General features: G+C 35.0%; 1 protein-coding gene across 1 annotated transcript in view; it reads left to right on the top strand.

Annotated features, from left to right (window-relative positions):
* Window positions 1–2366: 2366 nt before the first annotated feature.
* The window catches only part of LOC123547019 (dual specificity mitogen-activated protein kinase kinase 7-like), a 30392-nt gene continuing 14888 nt past the window's right edge, over window positions 2367–17870 (top strand). Inside the window, exons 1-8 of the mRNA XM_045333759.2 lie at window positions 2367–2528; window positions 6253–6367; window positions 6986–7052; window positions 9913–10026; window positions 10764–10883; window positions 11585–11692; window positions 15529–15580; window positions 16496–16623. Coding sequence (XP_045189694.2) covers window positions 2399–2528; window positions 6253–6367; window positions 6986–7052; window positions 9913–10026; window positions 10764–10883; window positions 11585–11692; window positions 15529–15580; window positions 16496–16623 — 834 coding nt within the window. The 5' untranslated portion in view covers window positions 2367–2398. The remainder of the gene's footprint in view (window positions 2529–6252; window positions 6368–6985; window positions 7053–9912; window positions 10027–10763; window positions 10884–11584; window positions 11693–15528; window positions 15581–16495; window positions 16624–17870) is intronic.

Genomic DNA, 17870 nt, shown 5'->3' with positions numbered 1-17870 from the left:
CGATATTGTTACACATCGAGTTTGATAAAAATCCATTACATTTTAGTGGTTAATGCGAAGAAAGGCATATCTACTTTTAGCTATAGTGGTCCCTAATAGGGCCCAAGTTCCTATATAAATAAATTTGGAAGAGGACCTTATAATGATGCTCCAGACCAAGTATGACAAAGATCCACCAAGCTGTTCATGAGACGCTGTATAAAGGCATTTCTAGTTTTAGCTCTAGCAGCCCCTAAAAGGGGTCAAATGTCCCAGCTGAACAAAGTTGGCTGCGGGCCTAATAAAGATGCTACAAATCAAGTTTGATTAGAATACATGAGAAAAAATCAATTAAAGGAATTCAATATTTCTGTTTCATAAGCAAAGTTTGACCGTAGTTATATCACATAGATAAACTGTATGCAGCGTACCTTCATTTCAGTGTAATGAGATTCAGTCATTATATAGCATATTTATAATAAAACAGATTTCATTTGAGTTCAATATTTGCATACCATACTAAAGAAAAATATTCATATATAATAAATCAGTTAAATAATTTATAACAAATATATCAAAGTAAACAAGTACTCATTTTAATATGCAATCTGAATAAGTCACAAAAGCAAGAAACCTTTTCATATACAGACGACAATTGTAACAAGGAAAATATTTTAAAAAGCACTTCTCTACATAAAAGACTCTTATCACACCCTTATTCATGCGATACGCAGACCGCATTCAGCTCTTTCTTTAATTTGATATATGTTGGTATTTGAACAGGTTTTTATCATATTTATTAAACTTACTTATCATTTTGAGATATATCAATATTCTTGCTAAATATACTGAGCCAAAGTTAGCTTTAAAACTGTGAACAGCGTCGTTTAGGATAAACGCTTTGTCTACATTTCACTCAGCGTAGCACAATCAACAGAGTGAAAGAAATTGACACTCTCGTCCAGTCAGGCAGAGTGTTGCATAAATCTTCCATTTTGATAAATTATCTATAATGCGTTATCAATTAGTTTGATTTGCAAACTGAAGTCACGTGGCATAGGTAACGAAAACGAATTTAGACGGCGTTCGCCGAAAAAATATGGGGTTGACCATAATGCAGTGAAACCATGGTCACGTGACTGAGACAGGTGATGAAAACGCTAATATTGCGTAGGTAGACATCAGGAAATACCTACTTTCACTTTCATTTTCATTTTACAAGGCAGCTTCAGATCAACTTTTGAAGCATATAACGTAGCTTAAAATCATCTGCGGACATTCATTTTTACAATCAAGCATCAATAAAGCTTATATCTGGCATGAAAATGGCCTTTACTAGGTGGGAAAATTGCACTATATATTGATATGGACTACATTCGAGTGGTCCGGCTAATTGTCCCCTTCATGCCTATAGAATATATAGGGAAAACTATTTATTGGGAATGTTTCTCATTGCAGAGTTGGTGCAGCCGTTCTGCGCTTGCGCGGAATTATTATCAAATGGAACGCACGGCAAAAATACTCATATTTTTGCATGTCCGCACGCATTTAGGGTATAATGTGCACAATATACTGACTAAAGGTTAGGGTTAGAATCACCATGGTTACAAAATATATACATTTAAGGTATTTTTGTTCAAATTTAGTTAATCCGGTATATACCGGAGTCTGTAATATATCTCGGGCGCACCAACTCTGTAGGCTGATCACTACCAAATAGAATGTAAGCCTCCGCAGGTCTAGTCACAAGTAGTCCAAATATAAATAGTACTAATCAAATTCCTTTCCTAGTGCATTTTCTCGGCAGCAACGTGCTTACTTTTACCCTACCGCGTTTCAGTATGTATCACATTGCATTCTATTGAAATCGGCATGTTCCTATCGCATGCTAGATAAAAATGGCGGCGTAAGAATTTAATGTCACGAAAAGAGAAACTGAAAGAAGCGAAAAGTAGTAAATTCAGCGGGTTGTATTTAACGAACTGTAGTTTTCTTATATAAAAGTTAACACCCCCTTTTCTTTTTGTTTTTCTAAAGTAGCGATCTAGTTCTTTATGGGAATATAAGTCTCTGAAAATCTGATATGCTAGAAAATGTCGAAAAACCGTTATGAAGTGAGTGGATTTTATATGAAATAAAGAACAGCTGGATTTAGTGGTGTTCAGCCTGTATTTAGTCACAGCCATTTATTGGTGTGTGACCTACAAGTGATTTTTAGTGGTGTTCAGCCTAAAAGCTAGGACATATTGTGCATTTTACGTACAAAGTTGTTGATATAACTTAGGTTGTTACACATTATCAGTTAAATTACAAACTTTTGACATTTCACATTCCCATTGTTTGAAATTATGCAACTTTACAAATGACATACGAATAAAATAAATGCCAGCTTCACTTGAGATCATGTGACCAATCCAAGATGTCGACAAAAACCTCATTCCAGAACAAAGTGAATGAGTTGGAAAGACGATTAAAAGCTGAAAACAAGTCTAGAGAGAGAGATAGAGTACGCCCAAATTGTGACCAAGTACCGAGGCGTCCATCACCATGTATGTCATCTCTTGATTTGTTTTTAAAAAGCATATTTACAAGGGATATTTATATTGATCTTGATCTTGATATTTTTACGGTGATACATCTCATCGACATTTTCTCACCGCGCCTGCGCCAAGTGTTGGGAACTTAAAATTAGTCCAACTTTTTGATACAACTAATAAATAAATCCACTGGTTTTTCTGAGGTTCTGTAGCTCTGAATGAGTTGGCGTGGTAGAGAATTCCAATCGCGTAGTGTATTAGGTATGAAACTATACTTATAAACGTCTGTCCTGGCATATATAAGGTTAAAATGTTCCTCGTGTTTGTTTTTAGTGACACGTATAGGTTTAACTAGATGGTCCACTGGTACTGACGCGGTGTTATTTAAACCTTTACAGAATAAGATTAGACGACTCTGTTTTCTTCTTTCCTTAAGAGGTTTTAGCTTTAAGTCATTTAAAATTCCGGTCATGCTTCCTGGATCGAAGTTGTAGTTTGATGTGATGAATCTAGCTGATCGTTTTTGTACCGCTTCGATTTTTTCTTGTAAATATTGTTGATGTGGGTCCCAAATTGTACTTGAATATTCTAAAACTGGTCTTATTAAACCTTTATACGCTTGAAGTTTGACATCCTGAGGACAAGCCTGTAGATTCCGTCTTAATAATCCCAATGTTCTGTATGCTTTATTACACGTTTCTTCAATATGTTTATTCCAAGTAAGATCACATGTTATATTAACCCCCAAATATTTGATTGACTTCAGAAATTCCAGGGGAGTATTTTTAAGGGTGTATTGATATTTTATGATTGATTTTTTTCTAGATAAGGTCATCATATTACATTTCACTGGTTGAAATCTCATCCCCCATGTTGTTGCCCACTCTCCTAATTTATCAATGTCTTTTTGTAATTCAAAGCAGTCGTTGTCAGTTAGTATTTCCCGATAACACACACAATCATCTGCGAATAACCTGATATTTGATGCAATATTATCAGAAATGTCATTAATATGTATTAAGAATAAGATAGGTCCTAACACTGTTCCCTGTGGTACTCCAGATAGAACTGATGATACGTTGGATGATTCACCATTAACAATTACACACTGACTGCGATTTACCAGAAATGAGTCAATCCAATTTAAAATGTTGGGTCTTACACAGTATTTATACAGTTTAGATTTTAGAAGTTCGTGAGGCACGGTATCGAACGCTTTTTCAAAATCCAGAATAAAAATATCCACTTGTTTGTTTCTGTCTACTGAATATGCCCAGTCGTTAATCACTGTTGCTAGTTGTGTTTCGCAACTGTGATGTTTCCTAAATGCATGTTGCCTACTATTAAGTATATTATGGGCTTCAAAATGCTTCATCAAATTTGAACAAATAATGTGCTCTAGCACTTTACAACAAATACAAGTCAATGATACAGGGCGATAGTTACTGGGTAAGGATTTATCCTTCTTTTTATATAATGGGCATATATTTGCCATTTTCCAGTCATCCGGTATTTTACCTACATTAATTGATTGTTGAAATAGATGTGCCAGAATATCTGCAATGCTTGGGCCGAGCTCTTTTAACACTCTTGGATGTAACGAATCAGGTCCCATCGCCTTATTTACATTCATCTATTCACCATGAAAATCATGACAAAAGTCATGAAAATATTTGTTTCTTTATAATAATATTTAGGATGATTTGACTCGTCACATTTATTTTCCTTTGCATTTAATAAGAGTTCAAGGAATTATTGGTGTCTTTGTAAGTTACCTTACATGTGTGGGTATAGATGACATCATGACAAATATGAAATATCAGCTCATTCTCGATATATCGACATTATAGGATAAATCACGTTTTCCCGTATTAACCACCAATAAACACCCGTTCCCGTTTTCACGGTGAGGCGAGTATCGGCCATTATGCTATATAGCGGTAGTATTTAGATTATCCTTTTTTTCAAGTTTTAAAAAAGAAAATGAATGAAAAAGTATTGCAGATTACCATTAAACATTGTTGTAATTAAGATGCAGCAAAAATATCCTCAAAGTTTACTTTAATTTTGAAATTTTATCTTTTATTCTACACTGCCGCTTCCTTGGCTCAATACCGAAGGTGTGAAATTATTCGCATTTTTCAAGGTAAACAGATTGCTTTTGCAAAAAAAATGTTGCCGAGGTCATAGAATAGTATTTCCATTGTGAGAAAGTAAGAACTTTCCTAAATCCTTATCTTCTGGCAAAAAAATCGCTAATATTGTACACGATCTTTATATCGGTTAATCTCGCCAGTCCCCTTGACCCTATTTACGGAAATACCGGAAAATGGGATTTATCCTTAATGTCGATATGGTCAATAAAATAAGTCATCAATCAGCCAAATGTGAAAGGCTAGTGTGGGTCAACAGCTATACATAGTCCAACTAATTATGACCCAATCCTAGGAAATATTAAGTTATTTTTCTTATGGGCGATATCTCTCTTCGCGTAAAACACTCGAAAGACCAGAATAGTGGAAGAAATTTGATGAAATAATGAAATTGTCGTCACTGCCGATTTGGGTTTAAATACTGATTTTGTTGCGAATATTCTAAAATTCTAAATTACTGCATTCCTGTGAGGGATTTGACATTAACGAATGATAGATAGAATTCAATGCATCAAGAGGGGATTCAATTCCTCATTGATTTATGTAAAATTTCTCAAATAATTTACAAAATTACAAATTTTCTAGTGATTTAAACATATGTATGTACTCTACACGATTAACATTTACTGCATCCACACGGCAATATATGCAAACGATAATTCCAATATCTTTATACGACTATGTCCTCCATTATATTGGTCCTTCGAAAATTTTGACTGTTAGATTTCCTGTCACAAATATACACAATCTGACAGTCAAATTGTTTTGAATATAACTGCACATAGCTAGTATTGTCTATAAAATAAGAGAATCTGTGCGTATTCCAATTCATAGGAAACCAGTGATGTAATGCTTTTAGAGAAGTTAGCCGAAGCAGTATCATTATACCCACAAACGAAGTTTGTCAGTCGGTCTGTCAGTCCGTTGTTTTCGTGGTAGGGGACTTCTTTATTGCCACTGCAATACTCGGTCACTTGTTTTCAACTGCCATTTTGTAAACAATACATGTGACATATACATGTCCTGTAAATACATTGAGAATTATTTTTTACCTGCTTTTTTTTTTTACATCACATCAAAAGTTTTTGTAAGATGGCTAAGCATTTATGCAAATACTTTAGAATAGCCTTTGTGAAAGTTGATGATATTTTGAAATTAAAAGAACTTTTTTTCCTCATTTTGATAAATGAATTTTGCATCGCTGTTATACTGGGTTTGTGTTTCGGTTTTAACAGCCCAACATTGGGTTTGAATACTTGATACTGTGATGTATCTCTTACAGCCAAAACATAATATACTTGTACATTGGTATATTGGTAATAAGGCGAAACTCTACTGCTTATCTCCCTTAAAAATTGAGCATGTAAAGTCATTTTGGTCCTTCCCTTGGTAGTACACCATTTAGTTCTTTCTGGTCCTGTCATTGTCAATATTGTCAGTAATGCTGAAACAAAACTTACTGAAGAAAATTGCAGGCTTACAGGTATGTTGATAAATATTTGGAGGAAAAGACAAAACATTTTCTTATTTACCTTCAATAATTTACTTTTGGTTGAAATGTAAAGGTTTGATACTTGTTTCAGTTACTGACTTTGCTGCACCTTCAAGGTCAAGTTCAGCCCCTTCCTCTGGTAGAAGAAGGCCAGGTGGTTTGGATTGTCAGCCCCGTACCTCACATGCACAAAGACAGCCAGACAGGTAAGATCTGTAACAGTTACCAAGGTCATAAAGCTGAGTTTGGATACCAGTCAAAAAAAATTCAACCTTGCCATCAGTTGACCCAGTCTGTTTCAGGAGTGTGCTCAGAATTAGCCAATCAGACGCTTAGAAATTTGAGATTAGACTCCAAACCCTTATTTATAACTTTAGACCAAACATAAAACACTAGAGGTTGAGAAGCAATAGTAACACAATTTTCTGACAAATGGAACTACTTAGAAATAAACAGAACAACATCTGATAGCATGCTTAAATTGAAGTGTCACATAAAAGCTTGTTGATTACAAGAATAGTACTGGTTCAGATATGTACTGGTCAGAATTAGGGTATGTTATCAACAAGCTATGCAAGATGTATGTTGGAAAACAATTAGATTTTATTTACAGTACACACAATAGATTTGGATTTACCCGTATTAGTTGAATATTAGTTCATGTATTAATCTTATTATATTAAATTTTACAGTAGTGATTAGTACTTTAAACATGTGAAGTGATTGCAGTCTTGTCTGTTTCAGAGTAAGAACTGGCAGTACTTAGCTTCTTATAAATACATGTACGGTAAATTATGTAGTCACAGATCTTGTTTCTCTTTAAGTCATGAGATAGAACAGAAGTACACTGAGATTATGAAGCAGACGGGTATTCTGACGTTAAATGGACAGGTAAGTTATTAACCCTTATCCTGCTAAATTTCTAAAATGGCCTGGTCAATCATTAAATTTGGACAGTACCATTTATTATCAAAGTGGGTTTCACTGAAAATATACTGATTGAATAGAAAACAGTGCAGACCATGATCATCCTGCACGGACGATCTTGGTCTGCACTGGTTGCAAAGGCAAAATCACTTGCCGCCAGCAGGCAAAAGGTTAAAATATGAACTACTGTTTGATCAACCTTTCCTGTTACATTTTTTTTTTCTGTGTTTTTTTTCTGTGAGTTTTCTTTTCATAAAAAAACAGTTATTAATGTTATTTATCATTCTTAAGAACTCCATTGTAGAAAGTAGAAGCTTGCATTAACTTGACTATAGGAAGAATATCATGAGTTATCCTACAAACCATTCAGTGTGTGTTGGTATCAAGGGTGTGGTGATAGTTTTGATACACTTTTACTTGATGTCTCCATTATTACTAGATGTATTTGCTGGTTGTTCCAAGTCTTGGCTCTCATCAAGATTCATAACACTTGTACCAATATTTTATGAATTACACACTCTTTTTACTTAGATTTTCAGGTTAAAGTTCTGATGCACTTTCTGTCTGTCTCTGTTTTTTTGTTGTTGTTTTTTATTATTTAGACTTATAACAGTTTGGTTGTCAACTTTTGAATGGTTTCCTGTAGATAACCTCTAATATTTTTAGCTCGACTATACGAAGTATAAGGAGAGCTATCCTACTCGCCCCGGCGTCGGCGTCTTTCCGCGTCCCCACCTTGGTTAAAGTTTTGGTGCACTTTCTCTTTTTTCAACTTATCTCTGTAATTACTTGATGGATTTGATTCAAACTTGAAATACTTATTCCTCATCATCATCCACATCATCTGACATAAGGGCCATAACTCTGGCACCAATATTTCATGAATTATCCCCCCTTTTCACTTAGATTTTCAGGTTAAAGTTTTGATGCACTTTCACTCTATCTCTGTTATTAATGAATGGATTTGATTCAAACTTAAAATAGTTGTTCAACATCATCACCCACATCATATGACACAAGGTGCATAACTCTGGCACCATTTTTTCATGAATTATTCCCCCTTTTTACTTAGAATTTCAGGTTAAAGTTTTGGTGCACTTTCACTCTACCTCTGTTATTACTGAATGGATTTGATTCAAACTTAAAACAGTTGTTCAGCATCATCACCCACATCATATGACACAAGGTGCATAACTCTGGCACCATTTTTTCATGAATTATTCCCCCTTTTTACTTAGAATTTCAGGTTAAAGTTTTGGTGCACTTTCACTCTACCTCTGTTATTACTAAATGGATTTGATTCAAACTTAAAATAGTTGTTCAGCATCATCACCCACAATCATATGACACAAGGTGCATAACTCTGGCACCATTTTTTCATGAATTATTCCCCCTTTTTACTTAGAATTTCAGGTTAAAGTTTGGTGCACTTTCACTCTACCTCTGTTATTACTGAATGGATTTGATTCAAACTTAAAATAGTTGTTCAACATCATCACCCACATCATATGACACAAGATGCATAACTCTGGCACAATTTTTCATGAATTATTCCCCTTTTTTACTTAGAATTTCAGGTTAAAGTTTTGGTGCACTTTCACTCTATCTCTGTTATTACTGAATGGATCTGATTCAAACTTAAACAATTGTTCAACATCATTACCCTTATCATATGATGCAGGTGCATAACTCTGGCACCAATCTTTTATTATTATTCCCCCTTTTTACTTAGAATTTTAGGTTAAAGTTTTGATGCACTTTCACTCTGTCTTTGTTATAACTGAATGGATTTGATTCAAACTTAAAACATTTGTTCAACATCATCACCCACACTATATGACACAAGCTGCATAACTCTGGCACCAATAATTAATGAATTATGCCCCTTTTTGCTTAGGATATACTTATATAGTGTTTTGATACATTTTATCTTTACCTCTCTTATTACTTTAAGTTGATATTTTTGACATAGACTCAGGCTATTGTGTAATATCTTCATCCACAATTGGAGTCATTAAACACTCCAGTGATAGCTCTAGTTTCCTCAGATATGCCCAGTTTCATTATCCAGCATCGAAATAGTCGAGCACGCTGTCTCCTGTGACAGCTCTTGTTTAAGTTACAGCCTACAAAATTATATACCCAATTGCCTCTTAATTGTACAGGTCATCAAGGGGGTGGGGGATAAATGTGTTTTATAAACACTGCATGTTTTATGTTTACAGCAAAATGGATTTATAACTTGATACATTCTAACAAATTATCACCCTGATAGACATTGGTTCTAGCCAGGTATATATATATGTTAGAAATAAATATATGTATTAAAAGAAAAAATGAGTAGAAATACTTTGCAAGGAATACATTTCAAATTCTCATCATCAATTTTGCAATTTTTTAGGCCTAAGAAAAGTTCTGTGTTTCAAGCAGCTGGAATCTACAAACCCTAGAGTATTGTAATAATTTCAGTTGATTTAAGATTCAGGCTGAATGGCTCCTTTTAGAAATATTTAGTGACTAAAAACACACACACACACACACACACACACAAAAATTCAATCCATCCAAACTAGATTTTTTTCAAGAGTGTTGCTCTAGAAGTTAACAGATTTTATTTTTTTTTTGCCTCGTTGCAAATACTGCGAAAATGGCATGCAGAGAATACTTAATTTGCCGATTATCATGAGTCCACTGCCTGAAGTGGGAAGTGCAAACAGTTGTCTTTATAGGCAGGTGTTTTGTTGTAGAAGCATATATTTGGTGTTAGCTCAGGTTTGCCAGCTCTCTGCTTTCGCTAAAACTTGTTTTTGCTTGTGAATTACAGAAAGTTCCCACAGATATATCGGATCTAGAACCGCTAGGTGAACTAGGACATGGTACCTGTGGACAGGTTATCAGAATGAGACATAAACAGTCCGGGGTAATGATGGCAGTCAAGGTGAGTCAAAGGCTGCAAGCTTGTTTACATTGTAGCTTACATGTGCAGACAGTTTTTATCTGGTAGAAAATATTTGTTTGTCAATACTTTATGGTCCCAATCCTTAGGTTAGCAACATAGATCTGTTTAGACCTCTAGTTCATTGATTGAAAATATATAATTTTATATGCTGCTGAATAGCTTTAACATAATATTTAAATGCTATTATTTTGCACGTTTAGATGGGTACTTTTTTCAAATCCTCAAGTCAGTCTGTTTATATGTAGCCGTGCCCCTCTAATTAAAATAAGTAAAAGAATATAGTTTCTTAAAGAAATTCCATAACTGTGGAATGAAATGAGCCGCGCCATGAGAAAACCAACATTGTGGGTTTGCGACCAGCATGGATCCAGACCAGCCTGCGCATCTGCGCAGTCTGGTCAGGATCCATGCTGTTCCCTTTCAAAGTCTATTACAATTAGAGAAACTGTTAGTGAACAGCATGGATCCTGACCAGACTGCGCGGATGCGCAGGCTGGTCTGGATCCATGCTGGTCGCAAACCCACTATGTTGGTTTTCTCATGGCATGGCTCAAATAACAATTCACTCCCCAGTCGCACTACCTCTAAAACTGTTTATAGTGAGTATTTATTGTCTATGTTCAAGGATGATAGTCACAGGGGTTTTAGATGTGTTTACAGGAATTTTGCCTGGTCAGTTGATAATGCCGCATAAATTCCATTTTGTTTTCTTTCAGCAAATGAGAAGATCTGGAAATAAAGAGGAGAACAAAAGAATTATCATGGATCTGGACGTAGTATTAAAATCTCACGATTGTCCTTATATAGTACAGTGTATAGGAACTTTTATTACCCCTGTAAGTACATTGTCCATGTATATATTACAGTGTATAAGAATATTTTTACCATATAAATTCATGAACACTTTTTGTATGTATTGTCTATATATCATTCAGTTATAAAATGCTTATAACCTTTACAAATTTATTTCGGCATATGTACTGTTGTGCCTAACTAGTACTGTGTATAGAGCCACTTATTTTAACAGTACACATATTTCAGTTATGTAAAAGGTTGTTAGATCACCAGACTAGTGTTCCTGGACTGTATCAATACTGACTTGTTCTTTGCAAGTCCTTGCAGTGTTTCAAATTTTCACTTTCTTGTCTGTTGTCTGTTTTTGTCCGTAGGTATTATCTACTTGTCTGTGTAATAGTTACATAGTAAAATGTGGACTGGTGAAACTCTTAATTGTCCATATGGGCCCTTGCACAATCTGGGCAAGACAGACAATTGATTTCACCACCAGCACTGACAACTTCTTCACATGAATCAGAAGTGCAGAATGATTGACTTCAGGTGCACAGCCTATTTTAAATTGTCATGGAAAACATATGCTGTGCCTGGGGTACAAACTCGCAGCCTTGGAGTCTCCATTCATAGTCTTGAGCTCTGTCTTCTGAGCTGACTGGGCTGGGAATTAAGTCTATTGCATTGTGTTTTTCTCTGAAAAAAGGATTTAAGACTGTTACAATATGCCTGTTGTATAACGTTTCAGAGTGAAGTGTGGATATGTATGGAATTAATGTCTACATGTTTAGATAAATTATTGAAAAAAACTAGAAGACCCATTCCGGAAAAAATCCTTGGCAAGATGGCAGTTGCTGTAAGTTCTTTTCTTTCTCTTCAGCACTACATTGTTATATGTTTAAAAGGTTTACAAACACTAAATGGCAAAATGAAATATAAATGGTGAAGTGAAGCAAGAAGATGGAAGTTGCTGATGGCACAGCTATAGAGCATTTTTGCCAATCTTGTTGGAACCACAAGGTTTATGATTGACATTTTGGAAGAATTTTCATAATGTAATTGCACTCCAGCATTTGCCTTGGGAACTTGGGTCATACACCACCATTAAAATTGAAGGTCACATTTGTTAGCTGAATTTAATGTATGTGTTGAACATGGTGACCGCTTTTCTTATTATCCCCCGACGAAAGTCGGAGGGATATAGTTTTGGCGTTATCCGTCCGTCCTTCTTTCCGTCCGTCCGTCCGGAGCCATATCTAGGAAATGGTTAGGAGTATTTATTTAAAACTTCATATACATGTTCATCACTATGAGTTCTTGCAGCCCGTCAAGTTTCAGTCAGATTGCCCAAGTAACACCAGAGTTATGCCCCTTAGAAATTTCTAGTGTTAACTATATAGGGTACTATAAATATGGCAATTTCTGCATCATAATTTTTGATATATTTGACCTAGAACTATGAAACTTAAACAGAATTTAGATCACCATAATGTGGTTGTGTACACACAATTTCATTCGAATTTATATGTAAATTAAGAGTTATTGCCCTTTAATTGTATAAAAATCCACATATTTGTATATAACAAACTTACCATTTGGTAGAATTTCATTAAATTTCTTTCATTCTTTTCCATGAAAATTTATTGTAAACATGTGAAGATTTTTTTAAACAAACTTCATATACATGTTCACCACTATGAGGTTATGGGTCCCATCAAGTTTCAGACAGATTGCCAAAGTAACGCCAGAGTTATGGCCCTTAGAAGTTTCCAGTGTTAACTATATAGGGTACTATAGATATGGCAATTTCTGCATCATAACTTTTGATATATTTGACCTTGAACTATGAAACTTTAACAGAATTTAGAGCGCTATAATGTGGTTATGCACACACAATTTCGAATGGGTTTCTTTTGTAACTTTAGGGTTATTGCCCTTTAATTTTCTAAAAATCCACATATTTGTACATAACAAATTTACCATTTGGCAGAATTTCATTAAATTTCTTTCATTCTTTTCTGTGAACATTTATTATAAACATGTGAAGTTGCGCACCCACACCTGGTCACCCACTTGCCTTGGTCACACCCCCTCCCCCCCCCCCCCCCCACACCCACCTCCAAAAAATTTTTTTATTTTTTTTTTTCATTTCTTATTTTAGATTTTTTTCAAACCTTCCATGATTATTTATCAACATGCAAATTGTACCATTCCCCAACCTCACTCCTCCACCCAGTCATGCCCACCACTGATCATGCATCCTCAGCCCCCACCCCACTCCCCCAACTTCACCCTTTTACCCTTTTTTTTCATTTTTAGCTCATCTGATTTTTTTGAAAAAAAAATGATGAGTTATTGTCATCACTTGAGCGGTTGTCGGCGTTTGCATCGGCGTTGCCTGGTTAAGTTTTATGTTTAGGTCAGCTTTTCTCCTAAACTATCAAAGCTATTGCTTTGAAACTTGGAATACCTGTTCACCATCATAAGCTGACCCTGTATAGCAAGAAACATAACTCCATCTTGCTTTTTGCAAGATTTATGGCCCCTTTTGTACTTAGAAAATATCAGATTTCTTGGTTAAGTTTTATGTTTAGGTCAACTTTTCTCCTAAACTATCAAAGCTATTGCTTTGAAACTTGGAATACTTGTTCACCATCATAAGCAGACCCTGTACATCAAGAAACATAACTCCATCTTGCTTTTTGCAAGATTTATTGCCCCTTTTTGACTTAGAAAATCGTTTTTCTTGGTTAAGTTTTATGTTTAGGTCAGCTTTTATCCTAAACTATCAAAGCTATTGCTTTAAAACTTGCAACACTTGTTCACCATCATAAGTTGACCCTGTACAGCAAGAAACATAACTCTGTCCTGCTTTTTGCAAGATTTATGGCCCCTTTTGGACTTAGAAAATATCAGATTTCTTGGTTAAGTTTTATGTTTATGTCAACTTTTTCTCTTAAACTATCAAAGCTATTGCTTTGAAACTTGCAACACTTGTTCACCATCATAAGCTGACCCTGTACAGCAAGCAACATAACTCCATCCTGCTTTTTGCAATAATTATTGCCCCTTTTGGACTTAGAAAATCATTTTCTTGGTTGAGTATTATGTTTAACTGCTTTTTGCAAGAATGATGGCCCTTTTTAGACTTAGAAAATCATGGGTAGGACAATATTTCTATTACACAAAAAAAATCAGATGAGTGTCAGCACCTGCAAGGCGGTGCTCTTGTTAATTTTCCATCAATATTTATAATCAACATGTGAAATTTTGTTTCCTCTCCCGTTCCCCTGCACCCCCATCCCCTAAAAAAATAAATATATTAAGTTGTGGCTGCACAAACCTTGTCCTCAGCCATGTTCAAGATATCTTACTTGTGTTCTCTTAAGAACATCTGTTCTTTTAAGTTCAAATATACATGAACTTGTTAAACAGCAACACCTGGTGCCAAACCACTCAAAGACTATATTTCGTTCCAGTTTAACTTCAAGCTCACATTTCAATTAACTGCATTTAATTTTAAAAGCTAAGCTTACTACAGTAAGCATATCCCATTCAAAATAAATTCTTTAGTCAGGATCAAAGTATCATATTTTATTATGTACTATTTTATTAAACATTTGTTTTCTGTTAAATTGATTTTGACTAATGAAATTATTTGCTTCTTATTAACATCCTTAATTTTTTGCCGGATATATTTTTTTGCCATTGCTCACCACAAACCCTTTCGGCGGGGGATACCAATTCATCGAATTTACTTGTTAAAGATAGAAGTGTCAATGTTCTTCAAGAAAATAGAAGTTGCAGGCATTTAAAAAGGGTCCTGGTTTGTACTGCTTCCCTTGGGAGTTAAGCCTGTTTTAAATAAAATAATTAAGACCAGCTATTTGGTGTGTTGATGTCACAGTGTTGATGTCACAGTACTTAAAAAGCAAGAGCAGTTTCGTACGTAGGCAATTTTTAAAATTTAATTTATTTTACTGCTTAAAATATTTCCAGTTAATTGACAAACTTGAGACTCTTAAGTTTTAAAATGTAACATTTGTAATTTCCATAAATTCAAAGATATGTTTATTGGTAATATATACGCTATAGATTAAAGGCACTGACTTCCGGATTTTGGCACAAAAATTATCTCTCTTGAAAATTGAAGTTTGGTCATATTATGAAGATTAGAACATTTATAAGTTTTTGTTTCTGAACTATCCTAAAAATGCCAAATTCAGAAAAAATATATGCCCGAGTCAAGAATTGAACCCAGGCCACCACAGCAATAAAAACTTACCCACGGTCTTGACCAGTACACCATAGAGGAATAAATATTTAAAGATTGTTAAATATAGAAATTTATAATTAACTTAAAGGCAGTTTATCTTGAGTTAAGCATTACAAATGCTTTTCAGTTTTGAATGTAAAAAATAGAAAAAACAACTTATTCTCATGTGTTTCCTTCACATATTGTCTGTCAGTAATTAAGTTTCAAAGCTTTCAAAAGAAATATAGCATTAATTTTTTGTTACCTAAACATTTTCTCTTTGTTTTTTATTTTTTTTATTTTATTGTTGTACGATCTGGAGGCCAGTACCTTTAAAAGTTAGATACTCTTTATTTTATGGAAATTTTCAAACATTCCTGTGGCAAAATGTTTGCTTTGTTGATTTTGAAAATATTTCAAGTCCTTTTTTTTCACAGATGGTCAAGGCACTACATTACCTCAAAGAAAATCATGGTGTTATACACAGAGGTAGGCATTTCATCTAAACATAGATTTATTTCAACGAAGGCTTCTTATGATTTGTTTCTTGTCTGTCCATCAGTCAGAAAAGGTGACCCTACTGATATATTTGCTCTGTTGCTTTTTGTGTCTGGTATCCCTACTCTTACCATTGCGTTCAATTAACAAATCAGTGTCTGGATTCTGCCTGTACATCGCCCATCTATAAACTCTGCCTACACAGCAGATTACTATTATGGGTTGCCAGAAGATCATGAATAAATAGTTAATGAGGTGTTCATCTGTGACAACCTTCTGAGGATTTTATACATAATAATTCCTGAAAATTTTTATGTAACTTGGATAGTAAGAATTCTTATAGTTGAATTTCTAATGAGATAGAGTTTTGAAAACTACATCTGCCCAAATGTTCAAAATCCGTGAAATGTTGCATCTATTACATTGTCCAGAATCTAAATACATGTAGTTCATAATAAATATTTCTGACTTTAATCATGATAAATCAACAATCCTGCTATTCGTCTCACTGATTATTTGAGAAATTAAGACTGATATCTAATTGGAAATACCACACATACTGCTTGATGGTGGTGTTTTATAGTGTCCTGTATTAATAGAAATGTACAAAAGTTAAAAAGAAAGTACAAATGTAGTAGAAAAAATAGTATTTCAGTAGAAATTTATAAGTATAAAGTATTATTGAATCTAATTAACCCTTAGCCTGCTAGCGGCAAGTGATTCTGCCTCTGCGACCAGTGCAGACCAAGCGCAGTCTGATCATAGTCTGCACTGTTTGCCATTTGGTCAGTATCTTTTTTGGTATGCACCCCTTTTAACAGTTAATGGTACTGTCCAAATTGGAAGATGGACAAGTTCATTATAGAAATTTAGTAGAGTAAGGGTTGATAATTTGTTATATTTCAGATGTGAAGCCTTCTAACATTCTCTTAGATGAGAAAGGAATTGTAAAGTTATGTGATTTTGGTATATCAGGAAGATTGGTTGATTCTAAAGCAAAGACAAGAAGTGCAGGCTGTGCTGCATATATGGCTGTAAGTGAAACTTTGAAATAATTGAAATATTGGAATGCACAAGCTGGCACAGCACAGCAGTAAGAGCTCAAAATGGCAGGCATCCATGGTTGAGTGGTTCAGATTATTGATTTTTAATCACATTCACCTCACCATTGTTGGTTTAAAACATTTAGTTTGGATGAAGAATTTTGAAGATTTTTATGTAAAGAAAATATCCAGCTGGTTTATAGAAGGTTGGTGATTTTGCCTGGTTGCCTGTCTGTGCCCTTAGTATCACCTGGGGTCTTCTTTCACAATCAAAACATAGGAAAGTTGTCTTATTACTCCAAACGTTATAAAAGGGGCCTCCTGTGACCAGTTGTTAAGACTGTTAAGGTTGCTAACTTAAGATCACTTGCCCCACACCAATGTGGGTTCGAACCTTGCTCAGGGGCATTGAATTCTACATCTGAGGAAGCCATCTAACTGGCTTGCAGAAGGTCGGTGGTTTAACCTAGATGCATGCCCATGCCTGAAATAATACCTGTAGCATTGCCTGGGGTCTTCCACCACTATCATAACCTAGGAAAGTTGTCATATAGCCTATATTGTGTCAGTGTGACTTCAAACCTTATCAAAACAAAACAAATACCAGAGCACAAAACTGTCAGTAGACATGGAGTTTGATCAGCAAGTAACAATTTTACAGAGACACTGGTTGAAGTCATTTGTCTTCTACCTCCTGTGTAGAGGTTAGGAGTTACTTTCAGAGAACTGGATCAGAATCCAGGAAGTGTTGATAGATTAACTGTTTACAGCCTCTGTTGAAAACACGGGGGAAAAAGAGTGCTTTGAAAGCTTTTAGGATGCATACTTAAAGAGGTGTTATTTCGCATAAATTCCCTGCCATTGTAAAGTTGAAAGAAAAACCTGATTGAAGAAGCAGGAAATTTTATGCCCCCGCATCTACTGATGCGGGAGGCATATAGTGATCGTCCTGTCCGTCCGTACGTACGAGGTTAACCAAATGGGACCGTTTTGTCTAGCATCAATACCCCTTACTAGAATGACTTGATACTAATGCAGATGTAACCTGTGACCATTCCTCATCTTCAGACATCACCTGACCTCAGTTTGACCTTAACCTTGACCTCATTTTGGACTTAGGTTGCTTTATATGGGCCATCTCTTGGTTAACCAAATGGGACCGTTTCGTCTAGCATCAATACCGCTTACAAGAATGAATTGATACTAATACAGATGTAACCTGTGACTATTCCTCATCT

Source organism: Mercenaria mercenaria, chromosome 15 (assembly GCF_021730395.1).
Source record: "Mercenaria mercenaria strain notata chromosome 15, MADL_Memer_1, whole genome shotgun sequence".
NCBI classification, from domain to species: Eukaryota; Metazoa; Mollusca; class Bivalvia; order Venerida; family Veneridae; genus Mercenaria; species Mercenaria mercenaria.
This window is presented reverse-complemented; position numbering and strand designations above follow the sequence as displayed.